The sequence below is a fragment of the Gossypium hirsutum genome, chromosome A11 (genome assembly GCF_007990345.1).
Source record: "Gossypium hirsutum isolate 1008001.06 chromosome A11, Gossypium_hirsutum_v2.1, whole genome shotgun sequence".
NCBI classification, from domain to species: domain Eukaryota; kingdom Viridiplantae; phylum Streptophyta; class Magnoliopsida; order Malvales; family Malvaceae; genus Gossypium; species Gossypium hirsutum.
This window is the reverse complement of record NC_053434.1, coordinates 1,689,920-1,714,264: the sequence shown is the minus strand read 5'-3', so window position 1 is coordinate 1,714,264 and position 24,345 is coordinate 1,689,920. Positions and strand designations below refer to the sequence as shown.

General features: G+C 32.8%; 3 protein-coding genes across 6 annotated transcripts; all 3 read right to left on the bottom strand.

Moving 5' to 3' along the window:
• Window positions 1–1,823: 1,823 nt before the first annotated feature.
• Window positions 1,824–5,404, bottom strand: LOC107924375 (WD repeat-containing protein 44). 2 transcript variants are annotated; one of them, XM_016854791.2, is made up of 8 exons: window positions 5,121–5,404; window positions 3,727–4,868; window positions 3,549–3,639; window positions 3,293–3,450; window positions 3,164–3,215; window positions 2,983–3,062; window positions 2,795–2,888; window positions 1,824–2,712 (listed from the first exon to the last, which is right to left on the bottom strand). In XM_016854791.2, the coding sequence occupies exons 2-8, from the start codon at window positions 4,828–4,830 to the stop codon at window positions 2,648–2,650; spliced, it is 1,644 nt and encodes a 547-aa protein (XP_016710280.1). In that variant the 5' UTR covers window positions 4,831–4,868; window positions 5,121–5,404; the 3' UTR covers window positions 1,824–2,647. The 2 variants fall into 2 exon arrangements, with proteins under 2 accessions (XP_016710280.1, XP_016710279.1); XM_016854790.2 differs by having other exon boundaries at window positions 1,824–2,693.
• Window positions 5,405–8,506: 3,102 nt separating this feature from the next.
• LOC107924560 (serine/threonine-protein kinase hippo) lies at window positions 8,507–16,003 on the bottom strand. Of its 3 annotated transcripts, XM_016855068.2 has the most exons (22): window positions 15,590–16,000; window positions 14,132–14,386; window positions 13,920–14,044; window positions 13,731–13,775; window positions 13,251–13,332; window positions 13,056–13,124; window positions 12,765–12,935; window positions 12,623–12,688; window positions 12,402–12,470; window positions 12,208–12,273; window positions 11,731–12,053; window positions 11,193–11,326; window positions 10,987–11,081; window positions 10,853–10,891; window positions 10,703–10,762; window positions 10,243–10,344; window positions 10,097–10,148; window positions 9,949–10,001; window positions 9,800–9,864; window positions 9,653–9,704; window positions 8,886–8,978; window positions 8,507–8,780 (listed from the first exon to the last, which is right to left on the bottom strand). In XM_016855068.2, the coding sequence occupies exons 1-21, from the start codon at window positions 15,758–15,760 to the stop codon at window positions 8,910–8,912; spliced, it is 2,163 nt and encodes a 720-aa protein (XP_016710557.1). In that variant the 5' UTR covers window positions 15,761–16,000; the 3' UTR covers window positions 8,507–8,780; window positions 8,886–8,909. The 3 variants fall into 3 exon arrangements, with proteins under 3 accessions (XP_016710557.1, XP_016710558.1, XP_016710556.1); XM_016855069.2 differs by having other exon boundaries at window positions 8,507–8,978; window positions 10,097–10,115; window positions 15,590–16,003; XM_016855067.2 differs by having other exon boundaries at window positions 8,507–8,978.
• A 2,723-nt stretch (window positions 16,004–18,726) lies between these two features.
• Window positions 18,727–23,103, bottom strand: LOC107924064 (rab GTPase-activating protein 22). Its single transcript, XM_016854334.2, has 5 exons — window positions 22,592–23,103; window positions 21,402–21,537; window positions 21,239–21,288; window positions 20,731–20,784; window positions 18,727–20,576 (listed from the first exon to the last, which is right to left on the bottom strand). Exons 1-5 carry the CDS (start codon window positions 22,912–22,914, stop codon window positions 19,025–19,027), a joined length of 2,115 nt encoding a protein of 704 aa, XP_016709823.2. The 5' UTR covers window positions 22,915–23,103; the 3' UTR covers window positions 18,727–19,024.
• Between the last annotated feature and the right edge of the window lie 1,242 nt (window positions 23,104–24,345).

Genomic DNA, 24,345 nt, shown 5'->3' with positions numbered 1-24,345 from the left:
ATAAATTTTAATTTTTTATAATTTTATATATTAATTTTTATTTAATTTTCACAAATCACTACTAATATTATTTAATTAGTACAATTTTATGTAAATATATTATATACACAAATAATTATGTTAATTCGATATGAAAATAAAAGTATGTATTTATTTCTTTAAATATATACAATTGAATCAAAATCAAAGTTTTATGTATATATATGAACCACAATTTAAATTTCATGTATATAATTGTACTAAATCAAAATTCATGTATTAAATTACATATTGGACCAAAGTTCATATATAAATTTGATATTTATCACTTCTTGAAATAAAATCATGAATGGTGGAATAGCAAAATATAACCACAGTGGATCAAAGTTCGTGACGAATGAGCACAGAACATCTCATGGAGTTAACTTATTAAATGGGGTTTATTTATCCACTTAAACTGATTCGAAGAAAATTAAGACTAGTTTAGTAAATATAAAAAACAATCTCAAGTAATTTTAACGAATATATAAAAATAATATTTCAGAAAATCTACTATTATAAATTTTGTATTTCAAAAATAATTTAAAAATATTATTTATTTAAATTTAGTCTGATATCAATTATCATGTTTTTAATATAAAACTTTTTGAATAATTTTAAGAAATAAAAAACATAATTTAATTAATACAACAATTAAACTCGTGTATTGTATGGGATAAAAAGTTAATTTAAATTGCATATTCCAATATATAGATGGATATTTAATTTTTTTTGGATTTAAATATTAAATATTCAAATTTTAAAATTATTATCCATGGTAAATATGTGGATAAGAATCATGTGATTGTTGAACCTTAATGGAGTATCTTCGGACCAACTAACATGCTCTATGGGCTTAAATGATGGGAGAGAAACATATGTCTTCTTTTTTGGGCTAGAACAGAAACATATATCTAAGGTAAGGTAAATTCACAGAGCAATCATGTATATAGAGAGAATTTTAACAGATTAAACTAGAGACTGTTGCTGTGAATTAACACTTTTGAGTAAGTGACGAAGTTAGGGGTTGATAGGGTTTTGATTCCATTAAAATGGGTTTGTTTATAATTTATAAAATTTTAAATTAATATTAATAAATTTATATTTTAGTCCTTTAAAAACAATAAAAATTTAATTTTGTCCTTTAAAAATTATAAAAATATAAATTAATAAAATGATAAAATTTTAAAATAATAAAATTATATTTTTATTATCGTAAAATTATATAACTTAATTTCTCCTTTCCAATATATATTTTTTTACTTCACCTCTACTTTGAGTCAAAATAGACAAAAACCTTATCTTTATGGGTTGATGTGGACTGATAACCTGGCTTAACAATTAAGCGCATGGCTTGAGCAATGTTCATCCTAAAGAATTGAAAGACTCTAGAGTCCATTCCTAGTTTTCTACTAGTTTGTGAAAAAAAAAATATTAAATCATTATTTAAGACTTGAACTTAGTAATAATTCTTATATCGAGACTTGAACTTTCTTTTAGTTTAAGTCTCTAAATCTAGTAATTATTCTTATATTGAAACCTAAATTAGGTAATTATTTCCACATTAGAGCTTGAATATTTTTTTGCCAAAGTTAGTACCTGAATTTGGCCTATATTGAGGCTTGAACTTGAAAAGTTAAAACATTCAAGGACTAATTTGAACATGAAAAAAGTTATTTAATCCAAAAAAGACAATAACTTGCAGCCGTTTTAAACTTGAAATTATTAATGGTTGCACTGTCTGACCTCAAAGATCTTTGAAAATCTGCTAAACTCTCCAAAAACAAAACTAATTATAATTTATATACATACAAAATAGGACCTCCATTAACATATAATTTGGAGCTGACGAAACAAATCAAAGAATCAGTATATAAATTGACATCTATATGGTGTGATCCATAAACAAAAATCTATTACGGGTCAAGGGCTCAAAGCCTACATGCAGTTGAAGACCCATTTTAACCTATTATATGTTTACTCGAATTCAAAAATGAGTGTTCGAAGACATGAATGTGTTTAACACCAGACCGCACCGTTATACCTATATTCGTATGTGTTGTGTTGCTGTAAGGGATGGAGAGGTTCTTATACTCGAATCGGTAACCCGTAATTGAGGTAGGTTCGAATGCGTCCATCAAAGCTTGCAGTGACAATCACAAGACCCCATTTGTGAGAACTTAACATACTTTGATATGCACTCTTCAGAACTTTTAACTCGAATTTCCACAAGTCGGAGGCAATTGCGGCCGGACTCGTGTTGAGAAGTGTCTCTTCAGGCCAAGTTGCAGACCCCCTTGTCAAAGACTCCATCAGAACACGTTTTAGAGAGAAACCATTAGGGGAAGCATGGGGAGCGAGTTGTTCTAGCTCCACCTTGGGATTTAGTTGTTTTTTCCCGTTTGTAAGGCTGTTTTCCTGCATATTGTCATTTGATTCAGAAGACATGAGCATTCCGGGATCGGTTTTGATGCCACACCAAGGTATAGCAATCGACACATTGTGGGAGAAGAAACTCTCGCGAGACGAAATGTTCTTCGCTTTCGAACAGTTCTTCTCTGGGTTAGTGTAATTCCATATGTAGACATTAGAATCCTCGCTGGCCGAGATGATTTGTTTCCCGTCTTGGCTAAAAGTTGCAGAAATCTGACTCGTTGCAATCCGAAATCCAGGTGCTGAAAGATATGAAATAAGCTTAAATCATGGAAATGCCAAGATCAGAACGGCAGACATTCATGGAACGATAATTAGAGGAACGGTAGAGTCAAACACTCACCTTTTAGTTTGTATACAATATCTCTTCCAGACAAGACACGGACAAGTGAATCCGCTGAAGTAATGATCACTTTGCTTGGATCACAAGGAGAGAACTAAAATTTGAACAACAAAACACGAGGTCACTTGTAACAAGATGTAATAAAGAAGAAACAAAAAAAAGAGTTAATAAGGATTAGATGTAACCACCTCAAATCCAGTTATCTTTTTTCCAGGTAACTTCTTTTTGCTTTGTAAGTATATCGGCACATCGATTTGAAGTCTATTACCTGACAAACAATACGCACGATTCAGAGATTCAACCCGAAAATACCAGCAAAAAAAGGGCTAATGGTCCAGAGCTGTCTTGCAAATTTAGAAACGACCATACCTATGATATCATAAAAACGGCAGTTTCCAGTCATCGAGCCAACAATTCCTCCCTACAATAATCAAACAAAGAGGTTTAGTAACAAAAATTCATTAGATTTCCGGGGACAACACAAGATTTACGACTAACCTTTCCGTCAGGACGATAACATACAGCAGTGACTATATCCCTTACATCAGTATAATCAATAACTCGACAATGAAGAACTTCCCAAATACGAACTTTTCCATCAATCGAACCGCTTATGAAATAATTATCGTCCATAGGGTTGAAGGCAACAGAAGTCACTACGTAGACAATAACAGTAACACATACATTAATGTCATGCAACCCGGAAGAAGATAAATGAGTTTGCCAAACAAGACATGTAATAAAAATGTCATACCATAATTGTTATGAGAAAAAACCCTCAAGCATCGATCGGATCCGACTTGCCATAGACGAACGGTTTTATCGACAGAGGATGACAACAGAAACTACAACAAAGAGCATATGATTTGTCAAGAATAAAAACACCTATTATCGGAATCTAACAGGTAATATGAAAAATCTAGGAACTTTACCCCTTTCTTAGACCACGAAAGAGCCAATATTTCGCCACTGTGTCCCTGAAATTCGTGCACCGGCTTCTCGAAAATTCGGAAGACCTTGGGTGGGAAAATGACACAAGTTGAATCCGATAATCTCCCCAACTTCTTAATTTTATCAATATGGTGTTTATCCATATTGAGAGGCGTCAGTTGGGAAAGATGATTCATTCTAAAGTAGAGACACGAAGAATCAAGGTTTTGTATGTTGAATCCATCTAAATTCTCGTCCTCAATGATCTTCCATATACGAACGATACAATCTTCACCTGCAGTTGCTAGAAACTTCCCGTCGAGACTGAACTTCATCGTTGAGATGGACCCTTCGTGTGCTAAAAATTCTTGCCCACAATAAAGGGAAGACAACTCCTTGGAATGCTTGTTACTTGGATGAACTTGAACTCTTTTCGTCCTGTCCCCTAATACGGAATCATAATCACTCTGCTTCGATCCAACTTCAACATGTCTATCAACAACATGGGCAATGGCACCTAATTTACTAAACCAACTCTTTTTTACCTTCATTTGTGGATCAATTTGTGGCCTTCTCTTGAGCTTTCCACGCAAGTGCAGATTGAGCTGAGGAGATGATGGCATAGGGGACGTCTTGAACTCTAGAGAACTAACAGATTTACTTGAACAACTCTTCTCTATCACAACTAATTCCATTTGATCATCCAAATTCTTATCTTGATGTGTAAAATGATTTGGCATTGAAAACATTTCAACTGGTTCTTGACCATCATTGGACTGGTTCGATAAAACACCATCTTTAAGAGCTAATGTACTCAACGCCACCTCACTGTCTTGTGAGACTTCGAGTGCATCCCTACATGGACCACCAGGTTCCTCGCCGGTCAATGAACTCCGAAAAATACTTAGACCCATCCATGTCCAGAATCTATGGCGACGCTTATTAACACTTTCTGGGAACACAGACCAGAACTTGTACTGATCAAAATTGTCTGAAAAACCGTTGACTTGGCCAAAATCAGGACTAGAACAACATTCATCGGAATAAACTGAACGGCTATCAAAGAATTGATCATCATCTTCCTCTTCTTCAAAATAATTTCCCATAATTAGTTTTTTTGGTTATTCTTTCAATCCATGAAATCCTGAAACATTAGTTACACAAATTTTCAGAAAAAAATTTTAAATCATGCAAAACCAATTAACAAACTTCTAAGAAGAATAATAAAGGGACAGATCTTTGCGGCAAATTTTCAAACACTATGAAGACAAAAGATGAAGACTTTAAAAACATTCTAAAATGAAACTATTACATGACCATGAAACAAAACAACAAACAGATATCGGGAAGCCCTATATTTATATATATATATATATATATTTAGTGATTTACTCACCTGGGTCACCACGAAATGTTGGACAAACCCAGAATTCCACGGATTTTTCACCTCCCTGTTTTCTTTGCGTCTCCTAGAAGAAAAAAAAACTTCCAATTCTAAAAGTACAGAAGTGTGTATATATAATACACACTATATAATTAATATGCCTCGAAATTGGCGTTAACGCGAAGGAGAAGAAGATGCGAAGTCCTAAAGCTTTGATAGATAGACGGTGGTTGGTTTCTCTGAATCTGTATCTGTCAATGTCTGCCTTTCTTTTTTTTCTTTCTCTTTATATAATAGTTATGATTTCTGTGGGTTGAAATCGAATAATTTAAAGGTAAACTGCATGCGAGTAATTAAACTAATAACCTCAATTTCGAAAAATTATAAAATGATAATTAAGTTATTTTAAAAAATATTTCTGTATATTAAATTAATTTTTAAATAGTTCAATTAGCGAGATCAAGTAATGATTCAACAATCGGTAGTATCATCAATGAGTAGAAGAGTATACTTTAAATCTAAGTCTATCTGATGCGTAGTGTCAAAAATTGGAAAAGAAAATCATTTCGATTTTAGTTCACAGATACGTGATTTAAGGCAATGCAATGGAGAAATACAACAGTAATTTTAATAGCTTAGTAAGTTGAAAGAAAATGTTTGAATAGTTTAATAACTATTTTATAATTTTTTGAAGTTAAATGATTAAAATATAAATTTATTAATAGTTTAGTGACTTTAAATGCAATTTCTCCATAATTTAACTACTGCTAAGCTAAAAGGTAAAATTGTTTTGTTTGTTTGTTGGGCACTTTCGTATCTCTTACATTCTCCTTTTGTCTTGTCTCTATTCCACCCACGACTTTAGTTTAACTGTTCTTGTCTTCTTTTATTTTCATTTTCGTCCAAACAGCTTGCTTTCATTGATTTAAAAGAAAGGTAAATATATTTGTTTTTATTTAAGGTTGGTTTCAAAATTGAATTAAACTTTTATGTTCCGCTTGAATTTTTTATTTAAATTCGTTCTTGAATTTAACCATTGATATGAAATTAATTCTCAAGTTTAAAGATTATTACTAAAATTCATGACATAACGTAAGAACTGTGACTTAGTTCAGATCCAAAAATAATTATTAAGTTGAAGGATTAATTTAAACAAAAAAAATTAAATTTCAATGTGAGGATAATTATTAAGTTCAAGGTTAACTTGAAAAAAAATTAAACTTTAATATAAGAGTAACTCTTAAATTCAGACCCCAAAAAATAATTTAACCCTTCAATATTTATTTCTTTTAGTTCTAATTGGTACTCAAATTTTATTTTTTCATGTATTATAATCCAATTTTTCAACTCTATTAAAATTAGACGATGTAGATTAATCAAGTTGTTATACTTTGTAGGTACATTAACTAATGGCACGATATGTGTGGTGTATGTATGAATTTATAGTCCACGTCATTTAATTTCAATAAAAATTATAAAAATGAACTCAAATATAGGAAAAACCCAAAATCGATATTAATCTAAAAAAATATAAATATGAATTTAAATATTAAAATCAAAGAGAAGAAGTGTTTTTTTTTTTAAATTGTCAAACTAAGTCATTGGCATTATAACGCCTCCTCGCCTAGAAAATAACGCCATTTGGATGCGTCGTTTTCCTTTTAAGTTGACCAGCTAATTGCCATTAATCGAAGCGTTCAATTTGTATGTTTATTTGGTATTTATGTATTCTATTTATATTTTATTTTTTGAAGACTGTTTTTGAAGAATTATTTATATTTTATAAAATTAGACATTTTATAATTTTAAAAATTCTGATTATTGATATTTTAACATAAATTCTCATACATTTATTTTTCTTTACGTGCCAACTGTTTTGATTTTTGTTTTGAATTTTTTTTTCCAATATTTCCTTTCCCAGCGATGGCTAATTGGTCGTGACCCCATCTTCAAATTGATGAACTTCCTAAACATAGGAAAAAAAGTTTAATTCTGTGTAGAATTAGCTTACTTTTATTAACAAACTAATTAATAACTTCTTTTTTAAAATTAACTCTTAATCTACTTGTTGATTAATCCCATTATGTAAGCACATGTACTTTTAAATATTATGATTAATTGAATCTTAGTTCGATTGGTATGAATATTGTTACTAACATAAGAGGACATGAGTTTGAATAAGCTGAAACACATTATGCCTAGTTTTAAACATTGCGTAAAAAAATGATCAAAACTTATAAAAAATTATTTAAAAATAAATAAATAAATAAAAATAATCTTATTCAGAAATACCGAGTGATTGATATATATGTATGATTTTATTGTATAATTAATTCATAATTTAAATTTATATATTTTTGTGTATAAATTAAACATAAAAGTTGAACATTAACCATATATAAAAAAAATTATGTAAAAAAATCAAAGTAGATTTACTAGTTTTAATATTTTTGTCATTTCACGAGGAAGATTCTGGTTGAAGATTTTTAGACAAATCAATGTTATGTTACAAAGACAGGTCCTTTGTATCCCAAAATAACGAGAGACAACATAATTAGTGATGCTGAATTCATCAGTTCCGGTAACCATCGAATCGGATTAATCAAATTTATAATTTATTATTAACTCAAAATTTATTTTATTGAATATTAAGTTAAAGAATTGAAATTTATAATTACATTTTTTTATTATTAATGAGATAAAATTAGCATTTCATTTTCCAAATACATTATCTTGTCTCATAAAAAAGAAGAAGAAGCAAAACATAATAAAATGGTTACTAACATTCAAATATTAAATTCAAACATATAGTAACTTTTTTTATATAAAAATAATAATTTATTATTAAACATTAAAGTCTGCTAATTCTAGAGATAAAGTCAAATATATCATCGTTAAGTGGCTTAGAAGACAAGTAAATTGAAGAAAGTTGTTGGATTGGACCGACTATTTATTATTCAAATAATTCTTTATCTTACTTCTAGTTTTTCTTTTTCCTTTATGCTTTTTCGTTTCCCATTCCTGAGGTGTCCAATTATATTAATAATTGAATTATTAATTTATCACAATTTAAAACCGTGTACGAAGCCTATAGACATAATGATGCTCACCCCTAGTCCTTAAGATGCTAATCATGCTTTAATACAAGCTCTATACTAATGCCATTTCCATAATTAGTTGTAATGGGCTAATATTTTCTTTAGATAAAACATCGGAAATTAACCTTAAAAAGCTTTAAAGTATAATAACTTAAGGGAAAGATCAATTCAAGTGAGACCATTATTTCAAAAGCAATATAATTTTTAAAAATATTAATTAATAAACCTAAAATCATCAATTTTATTGTTTCATGTTTTTTAGCAAAGTTTTTTTTCTTAAAAAAACTACTCACATATACGTTAAAAAAAAAACCAACACCTACCATATATATATTATAAAAGACTGCACAACTTATTTTTCTCCAAAGAAACAAAATTCATAACCAATATGTATCAATTACCAAAGATCCTATATAGTAAAAAAAAAAAAAAAAAAAGACCTATTGCACAATATTTTCTTATTCATCATTGTCTACATATATGTATGTATATATAAGTAATTAAGAATGCTTGCTTCCCTACTGTATCAGACGATATCAATCAGGGCCCTAAAGAATTTCACCATATCATGTATCTGATAAGGGCATTAGGCAAAAAGAATGGTGGAAACGCAGTTATAATCTGAACTGCATGATTTACATCTTTTGTAACGATTATAGAATCAGAAAGTTCACTTTACCGGTAGTCGAGTTTTTTACAGCTTTCACGCATCCACTTCCCTTCGAATCCCGTTCTCTTCCACGCCAGACACGAACCTTAATTGTTGTTGCAGCTGCATCATAATAATGAAATCAAATTATCAGTGCCAAGGTTATGGGTGTTTCTTTTTCAGTACAAAAGCTGTAGTTGGGGTAAAAGAAGGGTTGCGGAATATGTTACTCAAACTTGGGTAGTTGGGTGCAGTATTGAATACGAATACGTGTCTGACAAACGGCATGTTCCATCTTTTCTAAGTTTCACATATAATTGGAAAGTTTCTCGGTAGGTTATATACAAAGAATAGTACTAGACAACCATGAAATGGAGGAACATAAAGCTTGCAAATTTAATGGTTAATGTACCGGAGCAATCACTCTATTATAGGGACTTGATCAAATTAGTCACTCTACTATTACATAGATCAATTTAGCCTCTGTATTATTAAAAAAAAAAAATCAAATAAGACCAAGCTGGAATAAAGTTAACATTTACTGTTAAAAAAAATATCATCTACTATTTAATAGATTAACATTTTTAAAGTTTTTATGATTCTATAAATGAAACCTTTTGTTTGGAATTGAAAAAAAAAATTCAAGACATTTTTTATACAGTAAATATTAACTTTGTTTCAATTAGGACTTATTTAATTCTTTTTAATAGTATAGGGACTAAATTGATTCATTTATACTACAGGGACCTCCCAAATACTTTAAATTTAATTATGAAAAAGCGTGTAAAGAAACTCACTTGATCATGTTTCAACTTTTCAGCAGTTAACTCATCAGTCAGATTCATCATTCTGCAAAAAGTTTACAGACAAGCGTATCAGAATAAAGTTGTATTCGTAGGTGGGATGGAAATGTAGAACTACTTGATTGGATTCGGAAAACCAACCTAGATTGTAGTTCCGTGATCTTGCCTAGCAGTAAACGCTCCCTCTCAGAAGCTGGGGTTTCAACCTATTGACAAAGAAGGTTTGATAGGAGAAGAAAGAATAACATACTAGATATTATTCATCATAAACAAGGATAAAAGGTTCTTACATTTCCATTGCTCTCCGAACGAGGTAGAGGAGGCAACTTTCCGTTTTGTGAGGCTAGTAAAACAGAAAAAGAAATGGATTACTATACTGATAAGCAGTGTTTTTACTAACCTAAACGTGCATGATGGAAAGAAGAATCTTTCACTGACCATCTACAGCCTCGGCAGACTGCAAGGTATTCAACAAATTCACGATGAGATCCTAGCATTCCAAAAAGAGTTTCCAGTGAGAATATGAATAATTATAAGGCAAACATTCTATCAGCAATGTGATTGTCCCGAGCTTAAGTCTTTACCTGTTGAAGTGAGGTTTGCTGGAAAAGATTTTGAAGGTGAGCCATAAGAATTGATGCGGGCACGTTACCGTTGGTTAAATCCTTGGGGGATTGACTGATAGGCTGAAAAACAGGGAAAATGATAAACTATAAGCAAACGACTAAGAAGTGGGTTAACATGTTCCACTACCAGATAGACGAAGCCACATACAAGATGAGATGAATTTATATTTGATAACAACACATGTTATCATTTTATTTATATTATGAAGGTGTGTGCATCAATAAAGGTGCCTCCCCCGGAAGACAGTGAGGCACTTTCTCTTATTTTGTGCTACACCTTATAATCTGCACACACACCTTAACCCGAGATCCTCCATCTATAAGAGATCCTTAAGCTTCAAGATGTAGATATTATAAAAAAATGAAATAAACATAAATTCACAGCCAATGACGTTGAAAGAAGGTGGTGTACACGAACCACTTGTTTGGATTCAAACATCCAATCACCAACGCTAGCAGACTTTCTGAGAGGTGAAGTCTGAAACTCAAGAAGAAACAGAGCAACCAGTAAGAAGTTGACCATTAATACTGTTAATACAAGGGTATTAAGCGAAGACCAATAACTCACTTGTGAAGATCGACGTGAAACTGAACTTAAAGGAATATCCTAAAGAATATTATCCGGTTAGTAAAGTTGCACGGACAAACAAAAATAGCATTAAAATTGACCTTTTAGAAAAAAGTATTAAAATCGAACCTTACCTTTACAAGATCTAAATTTTCTGATGTTACTGAAAATCGACCTTTTATTTGCACCAGATTAGCCTTTGACTTGTCATCCAAAGATTCTCTAAACCCTGTCGAAGGAAAAAAAGTATTCTACAATATATATCCGCAATAACAGCCACTGGTGGCGGTGGTGGTGAAAAAAACAAAAGCAATGATTCTAAATGCCATGAGTGTTTTACCTCCTGAAGACTTAATAGGAGCTGATAAGCTGTTAGCAGATGCTCGATTAGGAAGCATCAATGGACCACTAAAACTTGGTGCTTTACGAACTTGGCAAACTTTCTCAGTGGCAGGTAAATTTTCATTTTCAAACCTGATATTAGCAGGCCGTTAGCTCAACATCTACAGTTTTCTCCTACATCTCTGATTATATTTAACTTATTTTCTAAAGTTAAAACAGATATGAGATTAATCACACATGTGAGCAATGCAACAGTAAATCATTTTGTTTCTCATCCTTTAATTCCCAACTATAGCAAGACCAAAGCAATAACACAAGAAACTATATTAAAAAATAAAAAGTAGATTGAGTCACCTCCCCATATGTTATAGTCGGTGTGTCAAAACAATTAGAACCAAATGTTCTAAACATGTTTATGCATAAAAATCATCAGCTAGCAATTAATTGGTGAAAAAGAAAAAGTTGAGATCACTTTATAGACCCATAAAGGAGACAAATTAAATTGAAAAGCAAACCCACTATGAACCATGACCAACCTTTCTGAGTTACGAACCCGATCTGAAGATGAATGATTAAGAACAGAACCAGGTGTAAGTGGCCCACTTTGGGTTTGCCTGGGTTTCACTGTTTTAGCCTTGGCCAAACCAACATCCTTTTCTGAAGTCGATGCCATAACATCAATGTTTGATCCATTTTTCCTCAAACCCTTCTCAACTCTATCACAATCCAAATTCTTTCCTGTCTCATTCAAGCAATCAGGCTGTATTGAGTCAACGCTCCTTGGTCCTCCAAATTCAACCCAAGATACTTCCCTATCTAAATTCAGCTTTCCCAAACTAGATTCACAGTAAGCTGCAGCCTGTCAGCCAACACCAAGAGTAAATTAACGTAGTTTGCTATAAAAGGCAAATAAGAAAAGACATACAATTTCTTGCTCAGTAGAAAAAGTAGTATTTTAACCACGTCCAGATACACTTCACAAACTGCTAAGGGCAAAAAGTACAACTGCTGACCTTATGACCAGGGCTTGATTTCAAGCTCTCATCATCTTTGCACTCATGAATATCATCATCACGCACCTTAGCACGTTAAAGTGAAAAATTAGCATAAACCATGTAATTGATGTAACTAACAAAGAAATGGCTTTCAATACTATATGTATGCATAAAATCTTACTATTAAAGGTTAAAACTAAACAATTGCCTACCAGAGATGCTTGTGCTTTCAAATCCTCAATATCAAAATTCCAGGCACTAACTCCTCTTTGGTACTCACTCTGACAAGCAAAAAAAAAGATAACACCCTCAACAGTGAGAAAACACAAATGTCCCCGAATGGTCAACCCAACAGTTAAACAGATATATTATCAGAAAAAAAATGGTAAATCTAATTTAAGATGAAAATGGCGTATGACCGATGATATCTAACCTGTGATAAAGCTTCTTGTTCTGCTGAAGGCATTTTCTTTAGAGCAAGTTGTGCAGCATCTTTAAGCTGTTAAATTTTGTATAAAAAAAGCATTAGACAAATACTATGGAAATTAAAGCAAAATGGAATTGGGATCAGTAACCTGAAGGGCTTTCACACGATTCCAAAGTGGTGGCAGATCAGTAAATAATTTCTTCAGAGAAAGCTCAGGAGGTTTTGCATGCTTGAAAAAGGAGTGCTTTAATAATTTCTCTGCAGTTGGCCTCTTCGTTTGATCTTTAACCAGGCACATTGCTACCATTTCTTTAAAAGACTGAACAAAACTGGAAGTCCTTTGATTAGAAACTTGCTATGCCAAGCAAGCAATTCAAAAACACCTTTAACACCATTTTTTATTTACATGATGACAAATAACCAGAAAGAATAGCAATACCTTAGAGAACTTCTTATCACGATCATAATCTAGTCCTGGTGGAGCATTTTGTATGGTCATCAGGAGAACCTGTTATTGTTAGAAAGAACAGCTGTAAAACATATTTAAGCGTTCCTTAAGAGCTCATGCTACCAAACCCTCCACTATGGAGTATTTATCTAAATTCTTGCTATACTTTCAATGGGTATTCGATACCTTCATTGGTGGATATTTTGAAAAAGGTGCATGACCATGAGCCAACTCCAATGCTGTTATGCCAAATGACCATACATCAGCCCTGGTGCAAAAAATGCAACCATTTAATGAAACTACAAAATTATGCATCCAAGACTAATTCAACAAACCCAAGAATAATTTCCATTAACCAGTCTTCTGTAGTACCATTTAAATATTTAAGCATTGCAATGTGCATGCAATTGGCAGCTTGAGGAGCATAGATACTAATAATAAACTATGATGCATGGATAAAGTGAAATTTTGAGTTTTGCAAAAACATAGATATCACTCAAATAAGACCTCGTAGTTTCGAACACACAAGCAGCCCTAGCTAACTAGAAGCAGAAAATACTTGTGTACATTAATATGTCTGAATCATTTATGTGATAATATGCATTTAAGTAAAACTTCAAGACCTTAAATACTTTTTAAAATCTTAAACACGAATTAAAAACTGACTTGGAGTTATATCCACTTCCGGGCTGCAAGACCTCTGGTGCCATCCTGCAAGCAAGGATAAATTGGAATCTCAAACCATGGAAATTTAAAATAAAATAAAAAAATAAAAAAAAATGAAAAAGAAAGAAAGAAAGAAAACTGTCAGTGGCATCAGTGGAGTTGAATAGAGACTCGACAAAGATAGCTCACCAGCAAGGGGTTCCAACAAAGGTGTTTCTAGAACGCTGTCTATCTCCTGAATCAAACATGCAAGCTGAAACACCAAAGTCAGCAAGCTTTACAGTGCCATTGTTATCAAGCAGTATGTTCCCAGCCTATAATTTCAAAATAAAAAAAACTCAAATAAAAAAAATAACAAATTAATCTGAATAGAACAATATGAACTTAAATGGTGCACTGACCTTAACATCCCGATGAATATGTCCTTGTCGATGAAGATAATCCAAAGCCTTAAGAGTTTCTTTCAGAATAGAACCAATAGCAGGCTCCTCAAAACCTTCAGGATAAGCTATCTTCATGAGGTGCAAACAAGAACCCTCTGACATGAAGGGCATGACTACCCAAAGGTTACGGTCAACTACAAAGGAACAAAATGCCCGAATAACATTTGGGTGATCAATCAAACTCATTGTTTGAGCTTCCCTGCGTATGTCATCCTGCAAAGGACCATTAGCTATCAAGACAGTCACACAAGAGCAAGAGATTACAGTACAAAGAGAAGCTGTCCACTAATATGAAGAGTAGAAGATATAGAACAAGAGAGCTAAACTATACCACACATGCTCCTACAAGTTGCCAACTTCTCTTATTACAGACTTCAACAACCAAAAATAAAATAACCGTGGTATGCATCTATTGACTCATTCTACTATTATCAAATGTATAACTTGTTCAGATAGTAATGAGACAAACAAGCATACCAGATATTTAGGATACATGAACTTGAGCTAAGGCTTAAGTATGACACAGGAAGTAAAGCTAGGGAAAGGAAAAGGAAGGTATAGAGATTAGCACTGTTTCCCTTGTTTAGAGAACATTTTAATAGGACAGAATTTTAATCCTACCACTAGCAAGTAAAAACTTTTAAACTCTTTTACTCTACTTGGAATTAAGTCCCACTAATATCTCAATCCTTTCTCGAGACAAGTAGCAACATTTCTATGAGAAGTGAGAACAGAATCATTTCCAAGTAGATCAAGTGGACAGTAATTAATTTCTGTATGCACCTACTACTAACTTCAGAGAAAAAATCAAAACAAGAAAGAAAGATAGAATACAAAAGATCCCATGGATCAGTAGTGCCAGCATTAGACACTGTATTCCTCAATGGCAGAAATCCAGCTTCAATTAACCATGGAATGTTTCTAGACTATCTTAAGTACACACAGTAGCAAAGGCAACCTAGAACTAAAAAGGCCAAAGTGAAGTTCATGTTATGGACACCACACACAAAAACACACTACTGTTCGAATGGTATGGTTCAAATAACAATAAACAGACTTTTTTTGCTTTCTAATAAACAATTAAAGATAGAACAAAAAAAGAACAGCTTTTAACATTAAGCAAATTCAGAAGGCACAAATACTAAGCATTATCAAAAACTAAAGAAACAAACTAATACGCAACACAAGAAATAAAAGCTTCAATTGAATCATCACTCAGAACCTAATAAACTCCAAATTTAAAAAAATAATAAAGTAAGAATCTATGAAATCCATTCAACTCAACGACAAACAATCAGTGAAATCCACAATCAAATTCTAATCAAACGAAATCTTTAAATCAATTTACAGTCAATTATTCGACTAGAAACAGTAAAAAAAATTAAATTAAATAAAGAAGAAAATAAACAAACGAACCAGATTACTATTGCAGCGATCGAGATCCAAGCACTTAATAGCTACGACGTCGTTAAAAGGAATATAGATCGCTCTATAAACAGTAGCACTTGCGCCATAACCAACCTCTTCCAGAAGCTTGTAATCGCTAGGATTCGCCGAGTAACTCCGACTCCCTCCCATTCTCTTCATACCTTTAAAGCCTCAAAACCGACTTCGGAAAAACAAAACCAATAACCGTCAAGAAATCCCCGGCCAAAGCTTCCGGCAAAGCAAATTGAAGTAAAAAAGAGTTACCGCTACAAATTATTTTTTAAAAAAATATGGCTTTATTATTGTTGTTATCATTATTCAGTGAAGTGTTTATTTGATCCGTTGACCGCCATGAGAAGCGAATATAGAGGAAGGGGGGACTGGTTTGAGCCTTTGAGGAAAGAGATAGAAGAACTGGAGGGAGTGCGTGCTGACGTGGCTGTTTTGCTGCTAGGTGATTCAGATTTCGACACGTGTGTTTGACGCTTTAGTTTCATGAATTTAATTGTTGATTCGTTTTATCTTTTCCGCTTGGATTTCGATATCTTCGCAGTGGTTTTGTTTTCTATATTTACATATAGAACATTATTTTTGTTAATAATTTGTTTCTATTAATTTTGGTAAAATCCGTAAATTTAATACTGGTTAAATTATTATTTAGGGTTTTCATTTGGCAATATTTTTCAGATTGGGGCTTAAATTTTTTTTTATTTTAATTTAGTCTCTAAACTTGACAATTATTCTCATATTTGAAACTGAACTAAACAATTGTTTTTACATTAGAACTTGAACTTTTTTTGTCCTACTTAATCTTTGGACTTGGCAATTATTCCCATGTTAGAGCATGAACTTAACAATTGTTCCAATATTAGAACTAAACTTTGACGTTTTTAAGGAAATATAAAAGACTAACTTTGATAATAATAATAATAAAACATTCAGATCTTAGTGTGTAACAATTGTCAAGTTCAAAGTTTAACTTTGACAAAAAAATATTCAGGCACCAATATGAAAGTAATTACCAAGTTTAGACCTCAAAAAGTTATTTAACCATTTATATTATATATTGTAGATTATCTTATTTTAATTGTTTTCCGATCTTATTTTCCTTGAGTTTAGGAAATCTTCAAATCAACCATATTATTTATTTGTTTCTAAAATAGAAGGGGTTGTGTTTGAAAACTTATTCAATAATGGATAACTATTATAATCACTTAATTAAATCACCTAATTAATTGTTCCAAAAGTTAGGGAAGAATTGATAACTCGAAGAATTATACAAATAAATAGTCATGATAACTTTTAATTATTTAGTTATTTTATACTAACAAATATGTCGGTATTGGCATATAATACTCTACTATTACTAAGCTTTTTTACAATCACTATACCACGTTGAAACACAATTAAAAGAATGTACGAAGTTAAAACATGATTGCTCACTAACAATGAAAAAACAAGTAAATTGCCCTACAATAATCTATAGGGATAAATATCAAATTTGTACATAAATTTTAGTTTAATGTGCAATTTGATACATAAATTTTAAGTTGGTGCAGTTATAAATATGAACTTAAATTGTATTTCATGTATACATAAAACTTTGATTTCGATTCAATTGTACGAATATATATATTTACTTTCATATTGGGTTAATATAATTGTTTGTATATGTAATATATCAATCTAAAATTAAAATAATTATTTGTATATGCATATCTATTTAAAATTGTACTAATTCGATAATATTGTTAGTGATTAGTGAAAATTGAATTAGATCAAATTTTCTTATATGAAATTGAAAAAAACCAAAGTTTATGTATGAAAATATACATTGAATCTAAATCTATATATAATTTTAATATCTATCTCTAATCTATATATGGAAGTGTTTATTATTTTCACTTTATCATAAGGTTTTCAAATACCAAAATAATAAGGAAGGGTGACTAAAACCTAAAAGTGGACTAAAGCATTGCAAGTTTAGGAAGAATCACGTGAACAAACCCCATTTCTATTTTTTGGTTGATTTGTTGTGGATAAGTTATAGTGGATTTAAATCTTGCTCCACTACTTTGATTGAATGGATAGGAAGAGGGAAAAAAATCATATATTTGTTCCTTTTCTTATAGTAATTTGCTTCTTTTTTTTTAGTGTTTATTTTATTATTCAGTGCAGCTTATCGTATCACTACACCTAAAATTTATTAATAGAGTAATTTATTTTTATTAATAATACAATTTTTTATGCTTTTTTCTCTACTAAACACACTCTAAATCCACATTAATATCTAATTATCCATCCATGCATGGCAAAGCGAGGAAAAAAACCGAAAAACAGGTAACCAAGACACATACGCTCTAAATCCCACCTTAATATCTAATTATCCATCAATGCATGGCAAAGCGAGGAACAAAAACTGAAAAACAGGTAAATAAGACATTCTCATGGCTTTCATGGGAAAAGACAATGTTTCATTAATAATTTTAGAATCAGACCAGTGTTTAAATTGGTTAAGCTACTGATTCGATTAAAAATATAATAATAAAAAACTTAAAAACAAACTGTTAAATTGCCGGTTTAACTAGTCTGCACAAATTCCTGATTTATCCAATTCAATGCCATTCTCCAGATCAGTACCATGGCCGGTCTAATCCAGTTTAAATGCTCCAAGTCATCTACTGACCAGTAGAAGACAGCTAAGGATCTCAAAACAAAAGCAAGTTTTTCATAAGAGAAACAATCCCCCATGTGGATAGACGATTAGGCATTGGTGGATATGTAAACATTAGCTATGCAAATCAATTATTGTGATTCCCCCATCATGTTCCCTTAAGCTCAAATGGTACTATTTGGCTGTTGTTGAATTGTTGCTTCCATTTTCTGCCATTATGCAATGCATATGGGGGGCTTGTCTTATCGACATCAACATGGACTGTAACTACGGAAGTGGCACTATTTGCGCCTAGCGGCAAAAGGCATGGTTACAGGCCTTGCAGGATGTTTATTCAGATATATATATATATACACACACACTTATACAGCTATATACTGAATTAAAAAATCACAAACTCAAACAGAAACTAAAACAGCAATGGCAAAGAACAGCAGCAAAAGGAGAAAAGTAAAGGTGCAAGGTTCTGTAATTCCATAATTAAAGCAAACTTAAACATTCTAAACTGCTGATTTTTCAGCGTTGCCACCGTCACTCTACGATGAAGCTCGAGCATGGGCAATACATCATATAGTAAATATAATCTCATAACTTACTTGTTACATGGAGTTTGGCTATATCAGTCGCTTGTTTCAAGCAGAAATGTAAAGTACCTCGGGTCCCTAAATATTGTGAGAGTCGAGGAAAATTTGAAAAAGAATTAGTGAAGGAAATTGATTGACATGAGAAGGAAAAGGCAGAGCATAATACTAAATCTTGTCATGCAGGTTGACCACCAAGCCATGGGCATCATCGAGAAGCTTCCAGACATCCAGTCGTCCAGCCATACTATGGCATTCTCTCATTATCTCATCCATGCTGCTATACATCTCTATGATTAGCTTCCTCCTTTGCAAAACACAAGCTGCAATTGCATAAAGCAAAAGATCATCAGTAGGTGGAGCTCTAAGTCTCATCCTCCCCCAACTGGTCTTTGTAATACCAGCACGAATTGCTGCCTGGTCTGCCCAGACCACTTCCCAGAGGCAAAGAGTCTGCTCGAAGCTTAACTCCCTCCTGAAAAGAACTACAACCATTCTATACACAAAGAAGCAATCTTCAGCTTGAAGCTCCTCCAGGTGCCTGTATAAATGACTATCCTTACACTTGATAATCTTGGACACGATGTTTAACTGTCTTCTAATGCCCACTTCATCAAGCCGGAAATTGTGACGAGCCTTTTTCATGAAACCTGCAAAGCACCAGAAGGCTTCAGAATCATCCTCTACCACTGAAATGATGGGAGAGAGCAGATCGCTCATTCCTTGGCAATAACCTATCTCGGGATCATAAAGGGTATAGGCCTCAAGTATAGCAACAAGACGAGCAGCATGATAAATCCTGCAGGGCTCTAGGTGATCATATTCCTTCAAGCCAACACTCTCAGCTAACTGGTATGCTTTCATTTCAGATACCGAAGCCTGAGTTGAAGAGTAAGCAATCCATTCATCATTTGCCCTCACAGCATCAACACGGATGATTCTCTGCCATGTGGCAAAATCTTCATCCGCATAGGATTTTGACTTTTTTTTTATACGGAAGGCAGAGGAATTATCATCTTTATCAATATTATTTTCCTCTGTTATTTCTGAGGCAAAGAGGGGTATATTTTCATCTTCATCAGAATTATTGGAATCAGAGGATTCTGTCTCACCAGGAGAATCGTCTTCACAATTAATTTCACTCTTATCAATATCTCCCTCCGAATCTGAGTCAGAAGATACAAGGGTCTGATGATTTTGGTCACGCGGAGGGCGATCAGAATAATCAACCATGGGACTTTCTCCCTCAGTTGACCTTCTATCACTAACCACATCCTCTAAGCCTGAAGAATCAACAACTTGACTTAAATCCTCACTGTCTTCATTGCAGTTGTTTCCAGCAGTTTCCTTAACCTTAGAGCTATTCTCAGAATCATCAACCATGGGACTTTCTCCCACAGTTGACCTTCTACCACTAACCACATCCTCTAAGCCTGAAGAATCAACAACTTGACTTAAATCCTCACTGTCTTCATTGCAGTTGTTTCCAGCAGTTTCCTTAACCTTAGAGCTATTCTCAGAATCATCAACCATGGGACTTTCTCCCTCAGTTGACGTTCGACCACTAACCACATCCTCTAAGCCTGAAGAATCAACAACTTGACTTAAATCCTCACTGTCTTCATTGCAGTCGTTTCCAGCAGTTTCCTTAACCGTAGAGCTATTCTCAATACGTTTAAGAATTTGGCGGCACCGTTTCCGCAATCTTTCAAACTCTTTTCTGCATCAGAAAGAAGTAGCCAAATAAAATCCCTCCAAAAAAAGAAGGAAAAATAAAAGCTAGAAAGAACAAAAACAGGGAAGAAGGTAACAGAAACAAAGAATTGCTGATGAACTAGTCTGATGAGGAAGCACATCAATGAAAATCATGATACCTTTTCTGTCTTCTAATGGAGTCTCTTTCGTCCTTTGAACTGTTGAGGTCATATCTGTTAAGCATGCAGACATCACAGTTAGTTGGTGTAACAGGTCATTTATGACCTATACGTGGTTAATATGACAAATAACTACAAATGAATAAAAAACTAAAGCAGCAAGGAAACAAGCCTAAAATAGATCCTTGGCGCAGACAAATCAAAGAAATGCACTAAACACTCCATTTTCCCTTCTCTTACTTCCAAAGTGACTAACAACTAACAAGATAAAATTTGTTTAAACATCTATCTAGAGAAGAATCATTGAGACAATGAAAAGTCCGTAAAGCACCAAGATATGATAGAAAGATCATACAATGATTCATTAGAAAAAAAAGAATTAGGACACTAGCCAGTAATTGGAAAGGAACAATCTAACCTTGAGGTTTAAGAGTTACAAGAAGCAGAAAGGTCTATTTGAGTCAAAGTATAAAGTGGTATATAAAGAGTAAAAGTATATGAATCTTACACTCCAAGGAGGTATGGCCATACCTCTGCTCTAATACTTGGATCAACACCCTGCATTCAAAATGAAAAGAATGATACCTCAAACAGCAATAACATATCCCTAAAACAGACTAAACCAGATGAAAGAGAAGACAAATAAGCCTGAAACAAGATTAATAACATACTCCACTTCGAACTTTCTTCAGAAACTTGACACCACCATCACCGAGTTTCCCATCCGGTGTGAATAAACTTTTCCATTGTTTAGGTTGAAGGGCATATTTTCTTTTTCTAAGGGCCCAGGGTGATTTCAGGCTACCCCTACAGAAAGAAACAAAATTACTGATGCAATAAATATGAATAGCAATTATTAGCATTTTGGATAAATTCATAAAATAACAGGTGTAATTTTTTGTTAGCGCTCGATCTATGAAATACACTCTGTATGTCTATACACTTAAAAGAAATGAAATGCATCACATAAAACAAAATTTGTGAAACACCCAACAGAGCAATGCTAATAGCTGTGTAGATACAAAGAAGATAATTTACGTAGAAGACTGAAGACAAGTAAGGGAAAAATCTCAACTACTTCTGCAAATAGAAATGAGTGCAAGAGTAATTGCAATCACTAACAGGGTGTGTAACTGTTGGAAACAAAGATGAGAACAAACAACAATCACAATTCAACCGCAACAACTAAATATCCTAATGAACAGCTATGATGAAGTGCCATTAACATATGAACCAAAACTGTAACATTATACTCTAATGTCTATTTCGAATTTCACTCAGCAATTCAATTCTGAAACTGAAAGGGACCTTCACTGCAACCGAAAAGTGAAAAGAAGCACAGCAACAGAAATAAAGAGTTAGAGCTTTAAAATAATAATCACATTCAGAACCTCTTGAGAGAGGAAGAGCAGATGAGATTGGAATCGAACTCCTATAAAAGAAACTATGAATCATGACGATGATGATATTAATTCGACTATTTTATGATGGAGATCTAAGAACCAAAAATATAAAAGAAAGAAAACTAAAGGGGATAAGTATTCGACGATCAGTCGGAAGAAGAATGACGATGGAGATGACAATGAAGAATAAGTATTCGACACCGTGATGTCGATGGTGATGATGGCGATGGCCGACGAAGATGTGTGACTTCGCCATAGGATTCTCAATAAACGGCTTACCAAACGGAAATTCTATTTATCTATTCCGTAAGCATATCGAAATCTAAATAAATTTCCTAATTGACAATATTTATTTTAAAAAAAATCAATCTAAGCTCCCTATGCCGCGTAATCACGAACACGATTGGAACAATAACAAAGCTATAATTTACGAGAACATAGCATTTATTTTTCCTTACCTTCGAGAATAAACGATGGTAGCAGCGAGAGCGATTCCGGCCATGGCAGTGACGGCGATGGCTATGCCAGAAGGCGAAACCACAGAGTAATAAGACCAGAAGCCACCGCCGCCGCCGCCGCCGCCGCCGCCGCTAGCTTCCGCGAATAAGATCCATTTCCGTAAACCTTCAATGCCGTCGCCGGTTGAGAAAAATAGCATGAAAATGGCGATGTACGGGAAAACGACGGTTAAGTCCAAGCTGAAATCTCGATTTGAATTTTGCCTTCCCTTTTGCTTCTTCTTCTTCTCCCTATCGGTAACGCGGATAAAAGCATTAACCATCACCAAACGGAGGAACCGCTTGGGTCTTTTTTTTCTCTGCAATTTTTATTGTTTGATTTTTTTGGTTGATTATATAATTATTATTACTATTATTATTCAATTGAAAGCTTTTGCTCTCTTTTTCATGAAAACGCAGTAACTATAATATAATAATGATATCTTTTTTTGTCTCCCATTTTTTGACTGTGTGAACGGGAGAAAGAGAAGGTGAGTGTTCGTAAAAAAGCAGATGGCAATTTTGAAATTTCAGATTTCATGGTTGGGCAAATTAGGGTCGGGTCATGTTTCCTAATTTTGCCAATATTGGGTCATAGATCTGGTATACCAATTAGGCCTTGAATAGGAAATTTATTAAATTGGATGGTCGGGCCTGGTCAGAATTCGTATTTAATATTTAAATATTATTTTATTTAAACTTAGGGTAAATTACTCTCAGTATTGCTAAACTTTAGTAAGTTTACTTTTTTGGTTACTTAATTTAAAAAAAAGATATAAATCAGTCATTGAGCAATTTAAAAGTTTTCGTTTAAGTGACATGATTGTTAAAATCACAATGTTAAAAAAAAAATTTATTCGCACCACCTACACTAATCAAAAACTCTCATTCATTTTCTATTTTACCATTTGGTTTTTCATGAAGCATTTTTTAACATAATGAACCTACAAACTAAAATCTAAACAACTTTCTTTTTTTGATCTCCAACATTGACCATCAAATCAACTTGGATCTAGTGACTCAAAAACCCATTGACTTAAATAAAATTTTCTAAATAATTCAGTGACTTAATTAAAATTTTTTGAATAGTTCAATGATCATTTTATAACTTTTTGAAGTTGAATAACCAAAATATAAACTTGCTAATAATTTATGAACCTTAGGTGTAGTTCACCAATCAAATAATACATGGTGTAACATCCACGACATTCATCACCGCGATCTAGAGCGTAGAGGTATTGTTATAAAATCATATTCCAAATTTTTTTTTTACTCGACATCTATTGTTTTGATCCCTTAATGTAACTTTTGATCCGTAAACTTGGTAAGTAAGTCCACATTTGGTCTCTGAACTTTTTTTATCTACCTTGACCTCTAAATTTGAAAATCATTATTCATTTAACCCATTTTGTTAATGACAATGAAAAAAAGGGGGATAATGTAACTATTAGTTTGATGATCGAACTGGTTGAATCGAGAATTGGTGGTCTAACTCGTTCAACCATCGGTTCGATTTTTGAAACGCTAAATATGATACTCTGAGATTGTACGACATCATTATCTATTTTTTTTCAAACTCAAAGTGTCGCATAATTAAACCTTTACAATTTTCAAGTTCAGAGATCAAAATTGACCTAATTGTCAATTTAAAGTGCCAAAGTGAACAAAAAAAAATATAAGTACCAAAATGAATCTATTTACTAAGTTCAGAAGCT

Coding starts and splice junctions, on each gene's coding strand:
- LOC107924375 (XM_016854790.2), bottom strand. CDS start 4,830: ATGGGAAATTATTTTGAAGAAGAGGAAGATGATGATCAATTCTTTGAT. Junction 3,451..3,548: donor TTTTTCTCATAACAATTATG/GTATGACATTTT, acceptor TTGTCTACGTAG/TGACTTCTGTTGCCTTCAAC. Junction 2,694..2,794: donor TATTGTATACAAACTAAAAG/GTGAGTGTTTGA, acceptor CATATCTTTCAG/CACCTGGATTTCGGATTGCA.
- LOC107924560 (XM_016855067.2), bottom strand. CDS start 15,760: ATGAAGAGAATGGGAGGGAGTCGGAGTTACTCGGCGAATCCTAGCGAT. Junction 13,125..13,250: donor CAAAATATCCACCAATGAAG/GTATCGAATACC, acceptor TAACAATAACAG/GTTCTCCTGATGACCATACA. Junction 12,936..13,055: donor GTGATAAGAAGTTCTCTAAG/GTATTGCTATTC, acceptor AGTTTTGTTCAG/TCTTTTAAAGAAATGGTAGC.
- LOC107924064 (XM_016854334.2), bottom strand. CDS start 22,914: ATGGTTAATGCTTTTATCCGCGTTACCGATAGGGAGAAGAAGAAGAAG. Junction 20,785..21,238: donor TGGCCATACCTCCTTGGAGT/GTAAGATTCATA, acceptor CATGCTTAACAG/ATATGACCTCAACAGTTCAA. Junction 20,577..20,730: donor TCCATTAGAAGACAGAAAAG/GTATCATGATTT, acceptor TTTCTGATGCAG/AAAAGAGTTTGAAAGATTGC.